Source organism: Melanostigma gelatinosum (assembly GCF_949748355.1).
Source record: "Melanostigma gelatinosum genome assembly, chromosome: 4".
In the NCBI taxonomy this organism is placed as follows: Eukaryota; Metazoa; Chordata; class Actinopteri; order Perciformes; family Zoarcidae; genus Melanostigma; species Melanostigma gelatinosum.
In genome coordinates, this window is record NC_136637.1 from 27,579,502 (window position 1) to 27,599,796 (window position 20,295).

At 42.7% G+C, this 20,295-nt stretch overlaps 2 protein-coding genes across 10 annotated transcripts; one reads left to right on the top strand and one right to left on the bottom strand.

Moving 5' to 3' along the window:
• The first annotated feature begins 3,380 nt into the window (after positions 1-3,380).
• Positions 3,381-9,417, top strand: serbp1a (SERPINE1 mRNA binding protein 1a). Of its 9 annotated transcripts, none has more exons than XM_079267389.1 (9): positions 3,381-3,762; positions 5,189-5,399; positions 5,957-6,121; positions 6,251-6,322; positions 6,799-6,882; positions 7,057-7,228; positions 7,492-7,536; positions 7,632-7,850; positions 8,019-9,417. In XM_079267389.1, the coding sequence occupies exons 1-9, from the start codon at positions 3,507-3,509 to the stop codon at positions 8,073-8,075; spliced, it is 1,281 nt and encodes a 426-aa protein (XP_079123515.1). In that variant the 5' UTR covers positions 3,381-3,506; the 3' UTR covers positions 8,076-9,417. The 9 variants fall into 9 exon arrangements, with proteins under 9 accessions (XP_079123515.1, XP_079123520.1, XP_079123512.1 ...); XM_079267394.1 differs by having other exon boundaries at positions 6,808-6,882; positions 7,060-7,228; XM_079267386.1 differs by having other exon boundaries at positions 3,382-3,762; positions 7,489-7,536.
• A 361-nt stretch (positions 9,418-9,778) lies between these two features.
• On the bottom strand, positions 9,779-20,212 carry il12rb2 (interleukin 12 receptor, beta 2a). Its single transcript, XM_079267274.1, has 15 exons — positions 20,119-20,212; positions 19,582-19,842; positions 18,801-18,924; positions 18,523-18,713; positions 17,529-17,671; positions 17,087-17,231; positions 15,093-15,160; positions 14,273-14,483; positions 13,731-13,928; positions 13,221-13,322; positions 12,899-13,045; positions 12,660-12,794; positions 12,328-12,424; positions 12,137-12,224; positions 9,779-12,048 (listed from the first exon to the last, which is right to left on the bottom strand). Exons 1-15 carry the CDS (start codon positions 20,177-20,179, stop codon positions 11,587-11,589), a joined length of 2,433 nt encoding a protein of 810 aa, XP_079123400.1. The 5' UTR covers positions 20,180-20,212; the 3' UTR covers positions 9,779-11,586.
• Positions 20,213-20,295: the final 83 nt, after the last annotated feature.

Here is a 20,295-nt window from a genome sequence, read left to right on the forward strand (position 1 = left end):
CTTCTTTTCAGTCCATCACTTCGTGAAGAATGATATTACATGAGGGGAGCCACACAGATATGCACACATGGATGTGAAGCCTGGGTCACCAACTTTTCAGGACTTTGTTCGATTTGGTTGCTAATCCCACGATCCTCGCGGTAAAACGTAGTGCAGTCTGACAGCAGACTGTCCGTGTCGTCCCAAAAGTTTACATACGTGGTCTGCGTGAGCCCCTCAGCTGCGGTGTACGGCGGCACCGGCAGATGCGCAACGTTGCAAGCGCACCTGAAATTCCGCTCTGGCGGGTTCGGGGCCGCGCAAACCCAGCAGCCGTCTCCGTGTCCCGCTGCTGGCTTCCCGGTCCCGCACTCCTCCTCCTCTCCGCTCAGCTTCGGGTTGCAGAAAGCCCACACCATCCCGCAGAAGTAGACGAAAAACGAGCCCATGACCATGACCATGAGCGCGTAGGACTCTATCATGGCTTTGGCGACTGGAGATGTCATCTCTCCGATCACATGCAGGAATTAGAATCAGTCGAGTTGCCAAAGTGCGTTCAGGAGGGACTGACGGTCCGACTGGCGTCATCCGGTGGGTTGGACCACTTCAACATCTTCCAGTTCAGTAACGTGAGATATAGAGACAAATAGAAAAGATGTGGCTGCTTTTGTTGCCACCTATATCTTTAAACTAAAATGAGCATTACGATAGCAAAAGTCAAATAGGAGCAATAAACTCAGGTTTATGTTATTAACAAAATGAACATTGAACAAAAACTATAATTATGCATATAATGAAAGCTTAATTTGTCTAAGGATATATATGTGTATAAACATACACTTTACTCCATTTACTCGAAGTCTCTTTCTGCTCATATTGTCAGTCTGGTTGAACCGTTGTGCAGCGTTTTGTTCTCTATATAAAAAAACAAGCCCTTAAAATAACATCCATTGTTTGGCTTTTGTATGGTCTTTGTAACAGACCTTAAAGGTACAGTGTTTAGCATTTAGGGGGATCTATTGTCAGAAATTGAATAGTATGTCTATCTACAGTAGCCCAAAAAGGACAAACCAAACACTGGCTCTAGATGAGGACGTTCTTGCTTTAATATTTGAATGCAGGCCACTTGTCATTCTCTCCTTTTTACACTTGGCACACAGGAGACATTTCAGTTGGTTGCAAACTCACCACTAGATGCCGCACAAGGCAAGGCAAGTTTATTTGTATAGCACATTTCAACAACAAGGTAATTCAAAGTGCTTCACATAAAACCATTAAAAGCATCAAAACATAAGGCAAAAAGAAAAGGAGATTTTAAAACAATTAAGAACATTCATTGCATTAAAACATTTTTTTTTTAAACAGTGTAAGAAATAAAATACAGTAGTAAAATGCAGGAAATTGATTAATATATTAATTGAATGTGGTTCAATTAAAGGCAGCAGCAAATGTCTTCAATCTTGATTTAAATGAGCTGAGGGTCTCAGCAGACCTGCAGCTTTCTGGGACTTTGTTCCAGATATGTGGAGCAGATGATGAATGGACCATTGGACACACAATGATACTCTGATATATGAGAATATTAACATTAAAGTCTTTGAAAAGTAATTATACCTTTGAAGATACAAATACTGAAATGTACAGTAATCATGTGGGGCCTTTTAATATTCCTGGGGGAATATTTTATTCGTACACCGACAACTATTAAATAATGAGTTGAAATTATGTGTAGCCTCAAATGTAACAAAACGAATTGATCAGAGGCGCATGAGGCATAAACATGCGTTCATTTGAATAAATCAGTACACGTATATATGTTTCAAGTTTTGATGAAGTACTTTTTTACATTGTAGTCTGCAACTCTTGAGCCTTTTCAGTTGTCCTTTTTGAGGGTTTTGTCAAATATGTCTTCTGCCACAATGTTTCATCCTCACTGACAAAGGAAGTATGTGGTGATGTTGCTTTTCCTGTTCATGATAATAATGTTGATAACGTCCACTCTACCAGAAGACGCAAAGCACAATCCTTCACCAACCAGCAAATGCAATGCTGCTTCATAACGGACTGAAAAGGTCCCATGTGTTGGGTTTTCCACGTATAGCACCATGAGTGCTAGATGACGTTTTTACGCAATCATTCAACGTATCCTCAAAAAATGGTTTGTGTGATATCTAACGAAAAGTTACTTCTCATTTTTAATGGTGGATGAGACCTGCCTGAATCATTTAATGTGGATATCCCACATTCAGCCCTGAAGGAAACCCCCATTAAACTGAAATGTAATCGGCCGAGGCCCCAGATGTCAACTTAAATTGAAGATTTCCTCACATTTTAGTTTTTGGGAGATTTCCATTATAGAAAGCTGCTTTGACAGAAACATGAGGGTGACACAGAATATATGATATCACATTCACTTTTGGTACAACTGGTATGATTTAGGAGGGAACTCTTTATAATGTGTTACTCTGAAAAGTTAACAAAGGATATTTTGTATAATTATAAAGCTGACTTGTGATTAGGTATTTTAAACAAGTATATTGTTGTTTTTATCTTTGCTGTATTGTTTGTTTGTTAGAAAATGTGATGTGAAAATGTTCAATAAATTTGAATTGGCTAAATAAGAACATAACTTTTAACCTGGTGAAGATCATACCTGAAGTGTGTGTGTGTATCCAGAACTAAAATGCAACTTGTAATGCTACTTTGTTGTTAACTCATCTTTCCCTGGAGGATTATTGTGGCTGAAAAACGAGAGATGTCTTCCCACCAAACTATTGCTCTCTAGTGTTTTCACTGTTGCTCTGGATCGGGTTTTATTGACCTGAAGGAGCGGTGCTTAATATTTAAATATAAGTGTGAAATGTTGTTTACACTTGTGCCAGTGGCTCAGAATGGTGTGAATACTTGTTCTACTACAAATTTAAATGGCAGGACATTGTGTCAGTGTCACCTTTTCCACTCTTTGATGATCTTTACTGAAGATTCTGTCAGTTATTAAACTATACACTGACCTTTAATCATAACCACAGCTTATTTAACTGAAACACATTAGCAGCAAACAGCTGCACATGCTCTCTCTCCCTTAAAGGTTTGTAAAGTTATTATATGCATATAAAACGTAGGCGACAGAGCCGTTAATAACTCTTAAGTTTTAAACTGACAAACGTTTGCAGCCGATAGTTTTAAGGACTAAAGAGTTTTGTTTTTCTCCTCAGTAATCAAAACAAGAGTGTGTGATGTGAGGGCAGGCACCCATGCTTGTCTTTGCAGAAAACTAGCAACACTGGAGAGACTGGCATTATGGGTATTGTAGGTTCTCATTGGTTTATTCCGCAGCCAAGTCTATGGCATCACGATTCCGACAAAAACTACACGCCCCACCCGCGCCCACGGCCGAGGCCCCGGATGTCTATCGCGCCGGAAGAGAAGAAGGTCCTTTTTCCCAGCCATCTTGTGGCTTCATCTAGCGAAGTGTTCGCACCAAGCCTCGTAGAATCGGAGGAAAATCCTGCTGAAGGGGCGCCATCATGCCCGGACAAATGCAAGAAGGTTTTGGCTGTGCCATCACCAATCGGTTCGACCAGTTATTTGACGACGAGTCGGATCCATTCGAGCTGCTGAAGCAAGCCGAAGTGAAGAAGAAGGAAGCCCCTGCTCCTGGTGCCGCCAAGACCGCAGCCCAGGCTGCCAAGCAGCCGAAAAAGGAGTCCCAAAAAGACAGAAAGGTCCCGCTGACCGACAAGAAGGAGGAGACCCAGGCACCCGTCCCACTTAAGAAAGATGGTAAGATATATTTCTGCGTATTCCTTCGGAAGGGGTCTTCAGCGAAGCTGCAGGTAAAATATTTTAAGCTAACAGGCTCGGTTGCTCGCTAGCTAGCAGGTTCATAAGCCCCTCGCAACATGAGGCCCTCGTGGCCGCTTATTGTGTTCCAGTTGGCTGTCAATTGCTGGAACGATGACATCCACACGCACGTGTTAAGCAATGGCATGTGTTGGGCTCAAATAATTGGGGATAAACTGTTTGCAAGCCAACTTGTTTTGGCTCGCTTCCCCCCCCCCCCACCGGCCTTGTTGAACAGGCAGAACCCTAAAGCCTGGAGAAAGTGGCCTCGAGGAGTTTAGATGTTATTCCTATAAAGTCGTTACTTTCAAGATGCACACGTGTGGCTTCTTTCACCCAGAATTAGCCGAATATATGTATTTAATTCTGGCCTTTAAAAAATATATATATATATATAATGTATTCAAATAGAAAGTAAATATCTTCCACGTGAAATGCAACTTGTCAAAGCATTGCGAAACCTTTTTTTCGTGGTGGTTTTTGCAGGTGGATGGGTCAGACATTAGGAGCAGCACCGCTCTCATGGTGATGCACCTCGTGGTTGGTGGTGTGGGGCGTGTTAAAGTACAGCCACTTCCCATCGGCGCACAAAACATGCTCAGTGCATGTGATCGACCTGCCTCAGATAATTTAATTTCCTGTTTCTGCTATACCGAGATAGTATAATCTATGTAGATTATCTTTTATTCTTTCTTGCGTGTGTGTAGCCTGTTGATTTAAGAAGTTGTGTGCAGAGTTGAAGCATCCGGGCTCCTACATACAGGAAGTCAGCTGGCCATTTTCATTTATGCAATTGTGCCAAGTGGGCTCATATCTGTATCTGAGAGAAGATGAGACAGGTGCGTGGACTATGGTGCACCCAGCTGCCCCTGCGTGGTGGTGGAAGGGTGTCTATTTTGGTAGCTGGTGGTTTAGGCCATGGGTGGGACTTGTTTTGTCACACTGGGCCACCAGGCAACCAACCATGATTCATGGAGGGTTAAATACGATGTCGGCGTTAATTCCATCCACAGTTAAGGTGCGATTCAAGTGATCGTTTTACAAACTGTGAAGTAATAAGTGATCATGCTGCAAACTCTTGATCCCCTTTCATAATGTAAGATTACTCGCTTCTGTACGTTTTGTCTATTTTGTGCTCTTAATTGTTAACTTTTAACAATTGGATTACATTGCAGACTGAAGAGTATTTGGTAAATAGATCCTACCAACTACCGTACTTCTTTAATGCTCCACATTAATTGGAATTATTTGTTCCATTTGAACAGAACAATCACTTCCGCTTCTTTCTCTTGTCCGGGCCACCGCAGCGGGTCCTAATCTATCGGTACTATTGGTCCTCTAATCCTCCTGTTGTGGTCAATCCTAGGTCCCGGCATGAGGAGAATGGGCCGCAAGCCAGAGGGCGAGGGCTTCAGACCCCAGGGCGGCCAGGGCCAGGGTGGCCTGGGAGGCCAGGGAGAGGGGCGCCCCCCCACAGACCGGCGGCCTGTGGACAGGCGGCCCCCGCGTCGCTTCGAGAGGCCTGCTGGTGGTGATGCCGGCGAGAAACCCGAGGGAGGCGAATTCTCAGTGGAAAAGTGAGTTCATATTCCAATCAGCAGATATTTTAATTGAACAGCAACCATATAAGAAAATGAGAAGAATAAATCCACAACAGTTATACTTTTTGTGTTTTATAACTCCACATGGAGCAAAAGCAGTACTCACTAGGGGGTGGGGTCAACAACTGTTAAAGGCGTTGTTTAGTATGATAAGACTTAGAATGTTAGAGTTTTGCCCAAACTGCTATCGGCACTTGTGGCTCTTTTATCTCATGAGTTTACTTGCGTTAAATTAAACTACAATGAGGGTAAAATGTCCAAATATAGATTTAGACCAACTTCAAACATCAGTAAACCGAGACTAACTTAAAACCACAATCACTCTTTTTCTGTAGACTTGAAAATCGAATCGTATCACAATTCATGAATGTACTGGTTTTCTGTAAACGTTGTCATGCATTGAGCGAATCTTGCGGTTTACTTGGTCACTCAAAGGAGAGAAAACATGTAGATGGGCTGCGCTAGATTTAAGCTTTCTTCTAAGACAGAGAAACCTGTGCAGCAATGACCATGTCAAGTGTCGCTCTCTTTAGACCCATTGGTGATCGGCCGATGAGAGGACGTGGTGGTGGCGGCGGCGGCGGTGGCAGAGGCGGCCGTGGTGCTGGTACTGGCAGAGGCCGTGGCATGGGTCGCAACGATGGCTTTGACTCCAGAGGAAAACGTGAATTTGACAGACACAGTGGCAGTGACCGAACGTAAGCTATTTTTCAGTTCTCGTATAGATAAATATTGTTGATGTACACAAAGGTCCGTGGAAGTCGTTGGTGTGTGTTTTCATACGGTGCATTTGTCATGGCCCACGGCTAAAGCTAATGTTCTTTCAGTAGCATGAAAGGTGAGGAGAAGCGCGGCGGAAGTGGATCTCACAACTGGGGCACCGTTAAGGATGATATAAAGTAAGTTCCTATTATAGATGTAACATCACAGAAATTATGGGAGGTTTGAAAGTTGCAGAACACTTCTGCATTAGATATATTTTACCTTTTATTATGTCTTTTTTTTTTTTTTTAGAGAGAGAATAGTGTTTAATAGTCTGCTCATTTGGAGACGCTCGGGTGTTAAGATTTATTTGCAAATCTGATTTTACTCATCTATTCCACATCCTGTCGTGGTTCAGAATCACTTCAAATTATATAAACTACAGCCAACGAGAAAAACCAGACAGTCTAACCGTCATAGAGGTAGAACTTGTTACATTAGACTGCATTAGCTTGAGCTAATATCAATGCTCCTCCCTCATCCTTTTTTAGTTGAAGGTAAATATTAAGTGGCTTGCATTGCATGTAGACAGCAACACGGTCCTAACATCAGCATGGAAAACGGTTCTCGATACCATGCCATATAAACTTTCTTTTTTTATTTATTTTTTTTGACCTCCTAGCGAGCTTGACCAATCGAACGTCACTGAAGAGAACCCTGAGGGAGAGGAACATCCACCTGCCGACTCTGAGAACAAGTAAGTTATTTTCCTAACAAATGAGAGAGAATTGTCTTGACATCTTGGTTTTGCTGTAATTGATTACGGATTCACGGCTTAGTTAGTTCCTGGTGTTCGAAAGCAAAGAACACCAGCCAGCAACCTGGTTTAATATGAGACTTTAACGATGTGACACCGTTTGTGTGTGTGTTGAAGGGAGAATGAGGTTGAGGAAGTGAAGGAAGAAGGCCCCAAGGAGATGACTCTGGATGAATGGAAGGCCGTGCAGGACAAGGAGCGTGCCAAAGTGGAGTTCAACATCCGTAAGGCCAACGAGGGAGCTAATTGGAACAAAGGATTTGTGCTGCACAAGTCCAAGGCAGAGGTGAGTTAAAGCCATGTCTGCTCATTCTGAATAAATCCGTATTTCACATTCCAGATCGGTGACTGATAGACTTTATCGACCGTACTAATATTTTTGTAGGTTCTTGGTGTCGGCTCATATGAGACCAATGTAGAAATACTGCCCCCACCACCATTAACACAAGCATCACTGTCTGAATTGGCTGCTAAATAAAAGTACAAACGGTACATATGTTTTATGTATGTTGTATTAATGTTTGTATTGTGTTGCATTTTCCAAAGCAGGAGAAGAAAGAAGAAGTGATTGAATCTGAGGTTGAGGAGCCCAAGGTAAAAAAAAAATCAACCAAACTCAAATCATAGATGTATGAACAGAATAAACCGAAGATTTAAACTTACGAAGTTTCTCCTGTTTTCCATTTCAGCTTGACGATGAGCACCACTTCCGGAAGCCAGCCAATGACATCACGTCCCAGCTGGAGATCAATTTCGGAGACCTGGGCCGTCCAGGCCGCGGGCGCGGCGGTGGACCACGTGGTGGCCGGGGAGGCCGCGGCCGTGGCGGCAGCGGTGGTGGAGGACCACCCGGTGCCGGACCACCCGGCGAAGCCGCTAGGCCCGTCCGCGCACCAAGACCTGACAAGGTAAATAATCTTACTGGAAGCTATGAAGTTGTGTCATTAATACCCAGGTATAAAGCCATTTTCCAAAGCCCACTCCCTGTCACTTCCTTTCCTTTATGCCATACTTTAGAGACACTTCTATAAACATTTTTATTTTCTAACTCCTACTTATTGTTTGCGTTTCCTCAGTCGTCTGCGTCTGTGCCCAACGTGGACGACCCAGAGGCCTTCCCAGCCCTGGCTTAAGCCCCGGCTGCTGTTCCTCAGGCCTACAGGAGCCTCCTGAGCACCTCCACTACGAGGCTTGCATGTTCCTGGATCCTTCAGCAAAGTGAAATGATGGAGAAGACTGTCATTAACTATGGCACTCAAAGTGAGGACTGAGTTTTACCCAATAAAAACAAAACGAAGATGGAAAAAAAACAGAAATTAACAAAAAAACAAACAAAAAAAAAAGGACTTCTTGCTACTCTGGAGCAACTTATTGGTAGAGGTTTTGTACTTAGAAACAAAGTAGCAGGGATGTTTTCATACAGTATTTTTTTCAGAGGTTATGCATTGTCCATTGATAATTTTTTGTAATTGCTGCTTGAAAATATGCATTTCGAGATGTAAGCATAAGAAGGGTGTCTTTAGCTCGGTTTGAGCCATTGCTTGCTCGCTTTGAAATCGGCACGGTGGAGCTTCAACCCGAGCTCAAAAGCTCTGCCACACACCAGGTGTCTCTGATGAAGTTACAGCTTCACTCATTAAGATTTATGGAGGTTTTTTTCGTTCTTTTCTTTCGCACTGGGATATTGTTTTATATTTTATACAGGAGGTCTATTCTTCTATGATCTTCAGCCTGTAAATCTTAACTATTTTCATAAATTCCTGCAGAGACTGTATTTCACATGGTGCATATAGGACACACCTTGATCCCCTTTGATCAAGCGTTGCTGCCTGTATTTGAAAGAATTGATTGAATGGCGCCTAAATCTGTATTGCGGTTCTTTTGTACTGAAAATGTACTATAGGAGGAACATTAGGTCATTTGGGAGGACCACATCGGGGATTACTCACCTAAATTTGCATTGATCCGGAGAAATTTGACATGGGGGTTCATTTGAAGCAGAAAGTTATTCCATTTGTTCTGATTTCTCATGTTTGAGGGGTGCTATTCGCCATCTGATATCCCTTCCTCCCCGCCCATTTCCTCTTTGATTGCCATTTGCAAGTCAATTCATGCCTTTGCTTTTACTCTAGTTTAAGAGTGATACGGAGAGGAAGTGTTTACACGGTTGAGACGTGGCTGAAGTCTTCTGGAAGCCCTCAGACCTTCTCCGACTGTTTACACACTCCACTTCTTCCACAGATTTAAAGTCAGCCCAGCTTCAGTTTGTGTTTTTTGCAGTCTGTTCTGTGCTGATATTTTTCCTCCACTGTTGACTTGCCCTGTAGCTTCCACAGTGGCACCACTGCATAATTGCTCTGAAAGAAATACAGTCGTTCATTGCGTGGAACAACTGAAGTGCTCAACAAATGTGTGAATTCCAGCCCTGCTATTAGAGACCTCTGTCGGTAAAATAAAGGTGGTCGATAAATCTTTTGCATTGTCAGTTTTTAATCCTGCCTGCACACAGGAAGAATGAATTTACAGTGTTTGCTTTAGTTTACAACCACATATCTACACGCATACATGGTCTGTTTATTTAACGGCCTTTAAGAGAGGCTCCAAACGCAACAAACAAACATGTGGACTGGTGACGTGCCACTTCAGGGTCGAGATGACCGATGCTCGCAAAATGTATCAAAGATTAAAATTAAGTTCTCTTGTAGACGGGATATTATGCCAGAAATAAGTGTGATGTAATTTTATGACTATTTAATGTCACTCATTTTAATATGATGGGAGTACACATTTTCAAAGAAAAAGGAACTTATGATTCAGAAGAATATCCAGACATTGGAATATGAAAAAAAATCTTTGAATATTCCCAGCAATTAAATAAGAACTCATTAATATGGGCTCATTAACAGAAAACACAATTCAACATCTCATAGTGGTAGGGAAGACACCCTGCTGTTGTGTTGGCTTAAATGTAAACGATGTTGACACAACGGGTGATATCGAGGTCTGCTAAAAGGATCGAGGTTATGTCCATACATCTTACAATAAGTCAATAACGTAGAAATGATGGTCATGTTCATACGATGAGGAAATTATTTCATGACCGGCCCAGTCAGTAAAGTAAGGAAAAAGAAAAAATGACCTTTTTAATCATACTATGACTTTTTAATGACTTTTTGTCAATATGCGATACTTTTACTTTTTTTGACATACTATACTGACTTTCATAAAATTTTAACATACTATACTGACTTCATTGCATTTCATCGACTTACTATACTATGACTTATGACATTTGTTATGACTTTTCAACATACTACATTAAGACTTTTAATGTGTTGTACTGACTTTTTTGTGATGTTTTTTTACTTACTGTACTATGACATTACTTTTTTTTTGTGGAGTATGTTAAAAAAAGTAATGTCATAGTATAGTATACTATGACTTGACATTTTTCAACATGCTGTATTATGGCATTTTTCATTGCATTTTATCGACTTACTATGACATGACATTCGTTGACACAACGACTTTGTTATACAAACTAGGCTGACTTTTTTCTACATACTTTACTCAAACTTTTTAATAATATTTTGCGACATGCTATACTATGACTTTTTTGATACATAATATACGATGACATTTTTGATGCATACTATACTGACTTTTTTCAACATACTATACTATGATTTTTTTCGACTTGCTATGAAATACTATGACATTACTTTTGCGATAAGCTATACTTTTAGACTTTTTTGACATTCATTATTTCTGACTTTCTTCGACTTACTAAACTATGACTTTTTTCGACATGCAATACTTTGACCTTTTTTATGACTTTTTTCCACTTACCTTTTTATGACTTTTTGACACTATGATACAATCACATTTCATTGTTTTTTTGTGAACACGACTTACAACTAGCGATTGAGACCATAAACTCATGTTTACAATGTTTACTGAGGTAATAAATCAAGAGAGAAGTAGAGTCATTTTCTCATAGACTTCTATACAACCAGAGGAGTCGCCCCCTGGTGGACACTAGAGAGAATGCAGGTTTAAGGCACTTCCACATTGGCTTCGCTTTCCAGGACAATAACCAGTGGGTTCCCAGATTGGCCGATGCGTTCTGCCTTCTCCCCACACCGACTGTTTACCTGCATTCAACCAAACGCCTGCAAATGGAACTTCATATGTTATGCATGTGTAATGCAGAATCTGTTTATAGAGATTAGTTATGGATGTATACATTTGTCCAAGCAGGCAGCAATCACAATATCTGATACACTCCTTCATGCAGCCTGCACTGTGTTCGTTATGGTCGTGGTATTAGTGTGTCCAATGCTGCTCTCTAGACAAAACTATGGTAATGCATGAAATTAAAACAAAAAGTAATTTCTAAAAATGATTACTGTACAACAGCTCTGCAGAATTCAGCGAGAGCTTTTTGTTACAATTTTGATTTCGGTGAGCAAGTAGGTAGTTCATGGAAATCTCAACAGGATTCGTGACGCAAAAAAAGACAAAGGGAAAACATTCACCACCTCCAGTCATTGTTTCCAGTCTGTTTCGTTTAGCCATCTTCCTCTAAAAATGGCTTTCACTCAAACCTCATCTCACCAAAGAGTTCAGGTTTCAGATCCACACTCACTGTTCTGAAAGAAAGAAGTCACTGCAGTCAATTTTGACGGCATTCAGAGTCAACCTCCCTCCAAACTCCATCGGTTCTATGAAAATGTTGTGACTGGGGAAGAAACCCAGCATTTCTGCAAACTCTTCTTCTTCCTCCTCCTCCTCCTCCATATTTCCCAGCCCGTGCGACGAGATGTAGTCGACGGTTGTGTTGGTGTCCAGAGAGGTCTGCGTGTGGTCGGAGCTGTCTGAGTCGTGGGAGAAGCTCTTGATGTAGTTGGTCAGCGGGTAGAGCACCGTGGCCGGCTCCGTCTCAGGGCTCAGGCTGGTTTGAGGTCGGAGCCGCGAGGAGACGTCTGTGGGTGCGCCGACGTCACCGCTCTGCTTGGGCAGCTCCTCCACATTCACCAGGATGGGCTCGTCTTCCTCCTCGGTTACACTGGAGTTACTCAGCTGCAGATGGAGGTTCATCTTACCCTGTTTTGAAGGGAGATACAGGCTTAAACTCAGACCAGTGAGTTGCAATTTACAGTAGTTTGTATTTGATCCACTTTTATATCATTACCTTCTCCTGCAGACACTCTTTTGCCCATTTGCTGTTTGCAGGATCCGGCACAACATCGAGCATGAGGCACTGAAAATACACCCACAACCTGAGGGGGAATGGGGAAAACAACATGGCATGGGACGTTTAGCAGCAACATTGTTGTTGTTGTTCTTGCTGCACCAGTCAACTGTTGTGTGTCGCTCACATACCTCTGCTTTACTGCTGAACTGTGGGACAGACACATCAGCAACAACGCGATCGGGGCAACCACCGCACACAGTATTAGGGGGGACAGTTGGGTCTTTTCTGCAATAGTGACAGAGAAACAGTGAGACGTAAGATTGCAGCATATATATTTAGCTCCTCTGATACAGGCGGTTGAGGTAGTAGGAAAAAAACGACGATACAGGTGCAAGGTTCACATTTACCGTACAGACGTAAGAGTGGAATTGATCTTCTCGTGTAACTCGTACATGAACGCAAATAAGTTTCACTATAACGTCATTGGTATTATTTTAAAGAAACTTGGAAAGCTGCTTACGCTGGATGAAGAAATTGACCTTTTGACCCGCGCGGCCTTCTCCTTCAGCAGTTGAAGCCGTCATCCACAGGCTGTAGCCAGCTGGAGACAGGTCTTTGATGATGTGCATCCTCTCCTCTGATGCTGGTATAGAGACTGAAATACACACACACACACACACACACACAGCAGAGGAAAGTTACTCATGTGACCGTCACCTCAGAGTACAAGATGTTACAGTCGAGATAAATGGTTCTTACAATGCCGTTGTTGTTTGCTGCCTATTTCTAAATAGATGGTATACTTGGTGACACAACCCCCACGCTGACCCCTGGGAATCTCCGTCCAGGTCACTGTCACATGGTTTCCCTCAACCGTCTCTTGGGCTGACGGACCAGCTGCTGGTACTGCAAACAACAAGCAGAAGCCAACAAGGACCGCTCAACGGGACGGATGATGAACGGAATATTTGAAACAATTTAAAGACTCCTGTTACAGAGTGCATTGTCTGCCAGTTGTGTGTACGAGTTTAATAAAAGACACACTGTCGAACTAACTGTTTACGCTCTTCTTGGATCTTACCTGAGGTCAGAGTGGCGACACCTGTAAATCCGGTCCAACTCACTGAGCTCTCATTGTAGAACACATGCACCGCTCCCTCGTAGCACTCAAATGGCTTAATACCTGCATAAAGAAAGATAGAGGTGTGGAAGAGGTAACAGCTGCTTTCACCCGCTCCAACAAATTGTGAACAAATAAGAGGCTGTATGATTGGTAACACCCTCATAAACCATCTCATATCTGCTGATGGTCTGGCTTTTCTCTCTCCTAGCAGTGCTGGGTTTCCACATACTTGGGTCAAATATGATGTGCAATATGATGCTAGAAAGAATGATGCCATGTGTAGAACAAAAGGGCCCCAACTTTCCAGATTTGTATCCATCTAGTGTTTATGAAACAAAATATGTGGGGCACTCCATGATGACAGATCAAATGGCTGAGGACCCGATATTATGTGCTAAAGCTCCTTTGCTAAGGCTACTTCGAGTCTGACAATAAAGATGAACGGAACTGTAACTCCACATGTCCCACCTGTAAGAACAGCACGGCTGTCATTCCTGCCCAGTCTGACCCATGTGAGCTCCTCCAGCTTGTTGCCCTCTGGGTACCACTCCACCACATACACGGCGCGTGGAGGTGCAGTGTCGTGCTTCCTCCAGGAGATGGTGACACTGCGGTTGTCTGCATTTACGTGCACGTCCTGAGGGGGCTGCAACTGCTGAACCTTCACTACAAGACAGAATCACATCGACGTCAACCGTCTTATTATTATTGGTCATATTTCCGTTATTTTTAAAGTTGGTATTGTTGTTGTTGCTGTGCATCGCTCTCTGAGAACGGGCTGGAATGTCGGGTTTCTGTAAATGACTGTCTAAACCTGCTCTATTTGTAGAGTGTCATGATATGACTTCCATTGTGATTTGGCACGAGATACATGAACTCGACCCTCGGTGTTAATGCAGTAATGCATCTGATATCTACCTGTAACCTCTTAACACGACTGCTCACCCACAAAGAGAGGCACGTTCTGGCTTCATGAAGCTGCACACAAAAGCATTCACTCGTCTTTTTACCTTTTGTGTGATGGGTTGTAATTCGGGCAGGAGGGGACGGCCCTTTGGAGTTGCAGGCCCACACTTTCACTTCACAGTCGGCACAGAACTGGACGGAATAACTCCTGGCATCGGCACTAACGTTAGCGAGGAAGACCGATCCGGACTTTTGGCTGTCAACTCCGACTTTGTACTCTACGATTCTCCCTCTAGCCGTGGAAATGTTCGGTTCCTGCAGTCAGAGAAATGTTGTGAAAGTGAATTGTTGAGTTTGACACCGTGTCCTTGCTTTTGTCGCAGGAAAACAAACAACAACGTGCGCTTTTTAACGCTCCTTGGATTTGCCTGCTTTCTTTACAGGACGCTCGAAATCAACACACTGAGACAGCAAGACGCATCATTTCTGTTAAGCTCTTCTTTTCTTGTAAATTGAAACTGTGGCGTCTGCTGTCAGGTTTCACTTATCTCTCCTGTCTTTGTGTGACATTAAATGAGTATATGAGTGTGTGTGTGTGTGTGTGTGTGTGTGTGTGTGTGTGTGTGTGTGTGTGTGTGGTAGAGGGTGGGGATGTGCGAGTGTGTGTGTGAGGATGTCACACCTCAGACGTGGTCAATGGTTGACCTTTAACTTCTGCAGAAAGAAGTAGTGAAGCGGGAAGATCAGAAAGTGTTACGATGGCGACGACACCGCACGCCCACACAGGCACATAGTGAGAGGGACCACGTCGCCACACCCTCAAACACACAAAGCTGTGCAGCAGTGGTGTCATGCGTGTCGCATTTCACCGTCAGCCCGAATTTAAACAGTTCAAAATCTTTGTTGACAAGATTTAAAACGTACCTTCCAGTAAACTCTCATCGAGTCGGAGGCGGCTGCAGCGTACCACACGTCCAGCTCTGTGGCAGGAGCTGAAAGAATGACAGTGAAATAATAACAATAACAACAATGGTACTGAAATCATACATGAGAATGTTTGTTTTCAATGAATGAGTGAAAGACATGTTTGTATAACTGACATTTCTTAAAAGTTATTCCGAGTTGATAGACTTTAAAATCCTTTAAAAGTGACAAATATCCAGCCTGTTACATTTTCCTATGTGAGCATTGAGTTTAACACTTCCATGTAAATGTATACATCCATGTAGGATTTTTAAAAAATTAAAAATGGGGATTAAATACAAGTACTTAAAGGTACCTTGAGATATAATAGTGAAGTGTGCGGTGGTGTCTGCAGAGATGCCGCTCTCTGCCTGTATTTTCTCTTTCTTTTGTTGTGTTCAGGACGTTTCTAGGCGTCAAACTACAAACATGTGGCCACCAGGTGCCAGATCGAGAGCACAAATCCAAGAGGAAGCTACGAAAAGGAGTGCTGGCACCTTAACCCCTGAGGAGCCAAGACATCACAGTCTGATGGCAGCCGCTCTGAATGTTCTTGCCTACATGTTAGCTTCAGCACATCCTACAGGCTCCTCAGACATTTGATCAGGCATGAAGTGCCCCACATATTTAGTTTCATAAAAACAAAGCGCTTGCCCTTTGATGGATAACGATCTGGAAAGTTGGAGCCCTTATCCCCTTTTGTTCTACAAATGACATCATTCCTTTTAGCATCATATTGCACATTATATTTGACCCAAGTATGTAATATATTCAGCAGCCGTTATTTACAGATTTAAACATACCATTTTAGAAACTTGTAATAAAAAAAACATTGTCTTAATGTAAATCATCAACTGGGGAAGTTTCATTTTTAAAATTTTCTATTAGTTAAAACTTTTACCCTATTCACCTGTAGTGCCTCCCGTTAAAGTAAACAATTGATCATTTCTACGCACACAGCGGTGATGTCTGTGGGTCCCCAAACAATGAGTAGATCAAACTAATGTCAACTAAAAACAGAGTTGAATCTTCACCTTTTTAAAGAATATTAAAGCTCTATTAAATAATGTGATTACTCTCACAAGACAAGCGTTTTGTGGCTTCCTCAGTTATCTTTCAATCTCGGTAAGGTGACTTTCAAACGGTCCTGGATGAAACCAGCGGCTGCCTGGAAGATCGGAGATCTCATGTGTGGCTTCGACACCACGTATTCATCCAGGGAAAGGAAGAAGATGAGGTGTAATCAACATGTTTAATACGCGCTTAAAGGGCCGGTCCATCAAATGGAAACGCCCACTCAGTCGTTTGCAAAAGGTAGTGACAACAAAAATGAAATAATAGAAAAAAATATGAATGGACCGGAACTTTAAGTTCAAACTTCAAAGTTCTTTAAACAAAGAACACGTAAGCCCTTTACAAAAAATGTCATCAGCTATTTCTACTGTGACTTCTGGCTGTTCGTGGAACGCTGATGCTCTGTCACTGCTGCACATTCATATCTTATGGATCTGTAAAGACAGCTTCATATCTTCACACCATCAGTATTACAAACATGCAGCGATATTTTCCCATCAAGCACCACAGCCTTCTTCACCACTTTACTTCTCTTCACTCTGGCTCAAAGTTGAGCTGGTTACAGTTTATTATCAATAAATAAAATACATGTTTTTAATAATCTCAGCCACTTAACATAATGCGTCTTATCATTAATCGATGGTTTCGCTCTCAACACAAAACCCGATAAGGCGTGTTTCAGTGGCTTTTGGTATCCTGGTAGAGCTGATAACGGCCTCAAACAACCCAAAGGAAATGAAGTATTACTGCATAATCTGACACAAACGGATAAGTACACAGATAAAACACTCCATTCGGGTCTTTGTGTGTAGACAGAATCAGCGGTGCTTTCACTCAGGAAGTGCAGAAATGGTCTTCAGGAGCTGCAAGGGTTTGCTTACCTTCCTCTTGAGTCCAGCTGGAAATGTTGGCGCTCCACTGACTCCACAGGCCGGTGCTGAATTTGGATCTGGCTCTGAAATGGTACACGGTGTAGGGCTCCAGAGAGGAGACGGACCGATCCTGTACCAAGCTAGTCTGCACAACCTGTCAGAAATAAATGTTTTTCATCTTAATTCATTTAAACTCAGTCATTCATTCTTCAAAAACGGAGTAAAGTGCCATTTACGATCACACTGTGAAGAACACCTCGTTGACTTTGTTTTTGTGCAACACTGTCAGTTCACCTTTCATCAACCTGACACTCATATCTTCCTTCGGCTGTGAATCAGCAGCAGACCTCTGAGGTGACTGCGTGTCTTCAAAGGGTTCAAAGTAACCTCCTGCAGTATCTCTTGCAACATCTCATTGAAAGTTCCTAAAGTCTGCTCTAAGACTTCTTACTGAGTCTGGAGAAGATGTCCATGTGCTCGCTGCCGCTCTGTATTGGATCTCCAGGTGTTGAGTCCGCACAGACTGCGCCACTTCCACGATGCACTGTCGGGAAGAGCACACCGGTTGGCCAAGAACAGGAGTCGATGGCATCGCTGCTCGGATAGAAAGGGAGATAAATAAAAAACAAAAGTCAGCTGTCATTTGTGTCAGCTGTCATATTGATTTTTGTTGTCGTTTGCTATAAAAGCAGCAATGAAAAAGACAGGATTTCACTGCATGAATACTGGCCGTTGGAGGCAATCTTTGCTTAGTGGAAAGGAGGATGGAGGGAGATGATCAACGGTCCTAAACTTAAAGATTAAAGAATCAAAGAGGGACGCATTTTACTGAAAAGCTGCTTTCACGTGGACTACAGTTTTGAAGCCTCGAGTTCAACATTTTAGCCCGTTGCCATCTTGGTTTCCGGCCGTCGCTATGTTGTTTTTTTGCAACCGGAAGTGACCCAAGAGGGTTCAGCTCAGCAAAACATTTGAAGGGGGACCCAAAATGTTCCAATTAACTTTCATAAAATGAAAACACAGTGTTGAAGGGGTTGTAAGACGCAAACACGGACAACTCACAGACCGGACAACGCCGTGGTAGCAACCTGTCAATCACAAGGTAGCCCCGCCCTAAAGCATATTTATGGTCTGTTTGACTCTAAATGGACCATAATTTACGAAATGAACATCATGATGTATTGACGAAGACTTGAAACGAGAGATTGAGACCATAAACTCATGTTTACAATGTCTACTGAGGGAATAAATCAAGAGAGAAGTAGTAATTTTCTCATAGACTTCTATACAACCAGAGGAGTCGCCCCCTGCTGGCCATCAGAGAGAATGCAGGTTCAAGGCACTTCCTCACTGGCTTCGGGTTTGCTGCTTGCTCTCTGTGCAGAAGTTGCCAAGCACCTCATCAAACACTTGACAGGTCGGCTGATAACGTGCTGCTGTCTTACCAATGTCACTGAGTGTGTAGTTGATGGTGATGGACACTGCAGAGCCCAGTCGGTTTCGGGCTTCTGCCCACACAGAGATCAGCTGGACAGAGCTGAACACGGGGAAACTAGCTGACGACAAACCAGTTCCCTTCGTGGACCCGTTGTGCGGCAGCGGTCCATCAGTGTGGTTTTTAGATACAGTCTGCACCCTGAAACATACAATTTTACAGTAATACATTACCAGCAATATATTATCGTTTTGTTGACTTCTCAATTCGAATTTTGTTAAAACTCACCACAGCACTGATTTATTCCTCAGAAAAGTGTCTCGTCCTCTGTTCCAGGTGCAGAACACAACTCCCCTTTCATTATCTTTGACATTGTAGATGCACGACATGTTTTTAGGGCGCTCTGGTAGATCTGAGGGACAAGAAAAGATGAAAGCATTTAATGAAAAGTAATGAGCATAAACATAAACCCGACAATCAGCCTAAAAAAGCCTTAAGTCATCAAATTTGTGACTCGAGCCGAAGTTACGTGACCCGACACCAAAGCTGCAGGACTATCAAATTAGGAAGTGATATTATCACAGAAAACTGAGATGGTTGTATCCTCAAAAAACCACAAATATTCAGATTTATATTAATCCATTAAATGCATAGTGTGCTATTCCTTAATGCCAGCGATTACATTGCATAAACAGATGGAATCTTTTTCAGTATTGAGTGTTTTATTTTAAAACAAGTTGATAATAATGTGTTGGGGAACTGGCATGCTTTATGTGTCAAGAAAAAACAAGCTTGTGGTCAGAATGTATCGCATATAACTGACACTTAGCAGCATCCAGCCTGCAACATACAGTGTGTTCTCTAAGTATAGAAGAGAAAGCAGAACCGGCTCTGCCTCTTTTTGAACAGCTCTTGTAGCTTGAAAGAAGTTACAGTCATGCCTTAAGATGTGAAAGTATCAACTTCAAACACGATGTGCCGTCAAACGTCCCTGCATTCTGAAATACAGCAAATAAAGAAACTTTCCTCAGACAGAGGTGCTTTTCCTCCGCCTTGGTTTCATACTCACGTCCAGCTGAGAAGTCCAGTCCACAGGGGTCCAGCTCAGGAGAACACGTGCACTGACAGCTGTATGTTCTGTTCTTGGTTATGTTTGCCACACGAACATATAGCGTTGTAGAATTCAGTTCTTTGTGGCTCTGCAGTTTGGGCGGATGGTCGCTGTACATGGACCCCTGACACTTGCAGTTAAAGGTGCAGTACACCTCGAAACTGGAGCCTCGCTGCACCACAGCTCCAGCGCTGGACCAGATGGTACAGGACTTCCTACCTAAAAGCAGAAATCACAAGTTACATGAAGCTGCATGTCATCGAGTTATGTGAAGGTCAGAAGGCTACAATGTGTTTTGTATTTTGAAGCAGATGAGGAGATGTAATTCTGCACACTTCATCCTTAGATGCACAATTTAAACACACTTTCAGAACACCTTTTAGTTTAGAAAGGCTTTTCATATAAATCCACTGACTTTTAAATGCAAACACTATGAAGAAAACCTATTTACAAATTGAAATGTTCGACCGTGTCCACACATTAGTCCGACCTCACCATTGCAAAGCTGCACGGCCAGCACAGTCAGAGCAGTGAAGATGGTCCATGTTCGGGACATCGTCGCCACGAGTCATCAGTAACTGCCTTTTACTTCTAGCTTACCTTAAAACAAGGAACAACACACACATGCGTGACGTCACCCGTGTTTCTGGCCAGGCTGCAGCGATTATTGAG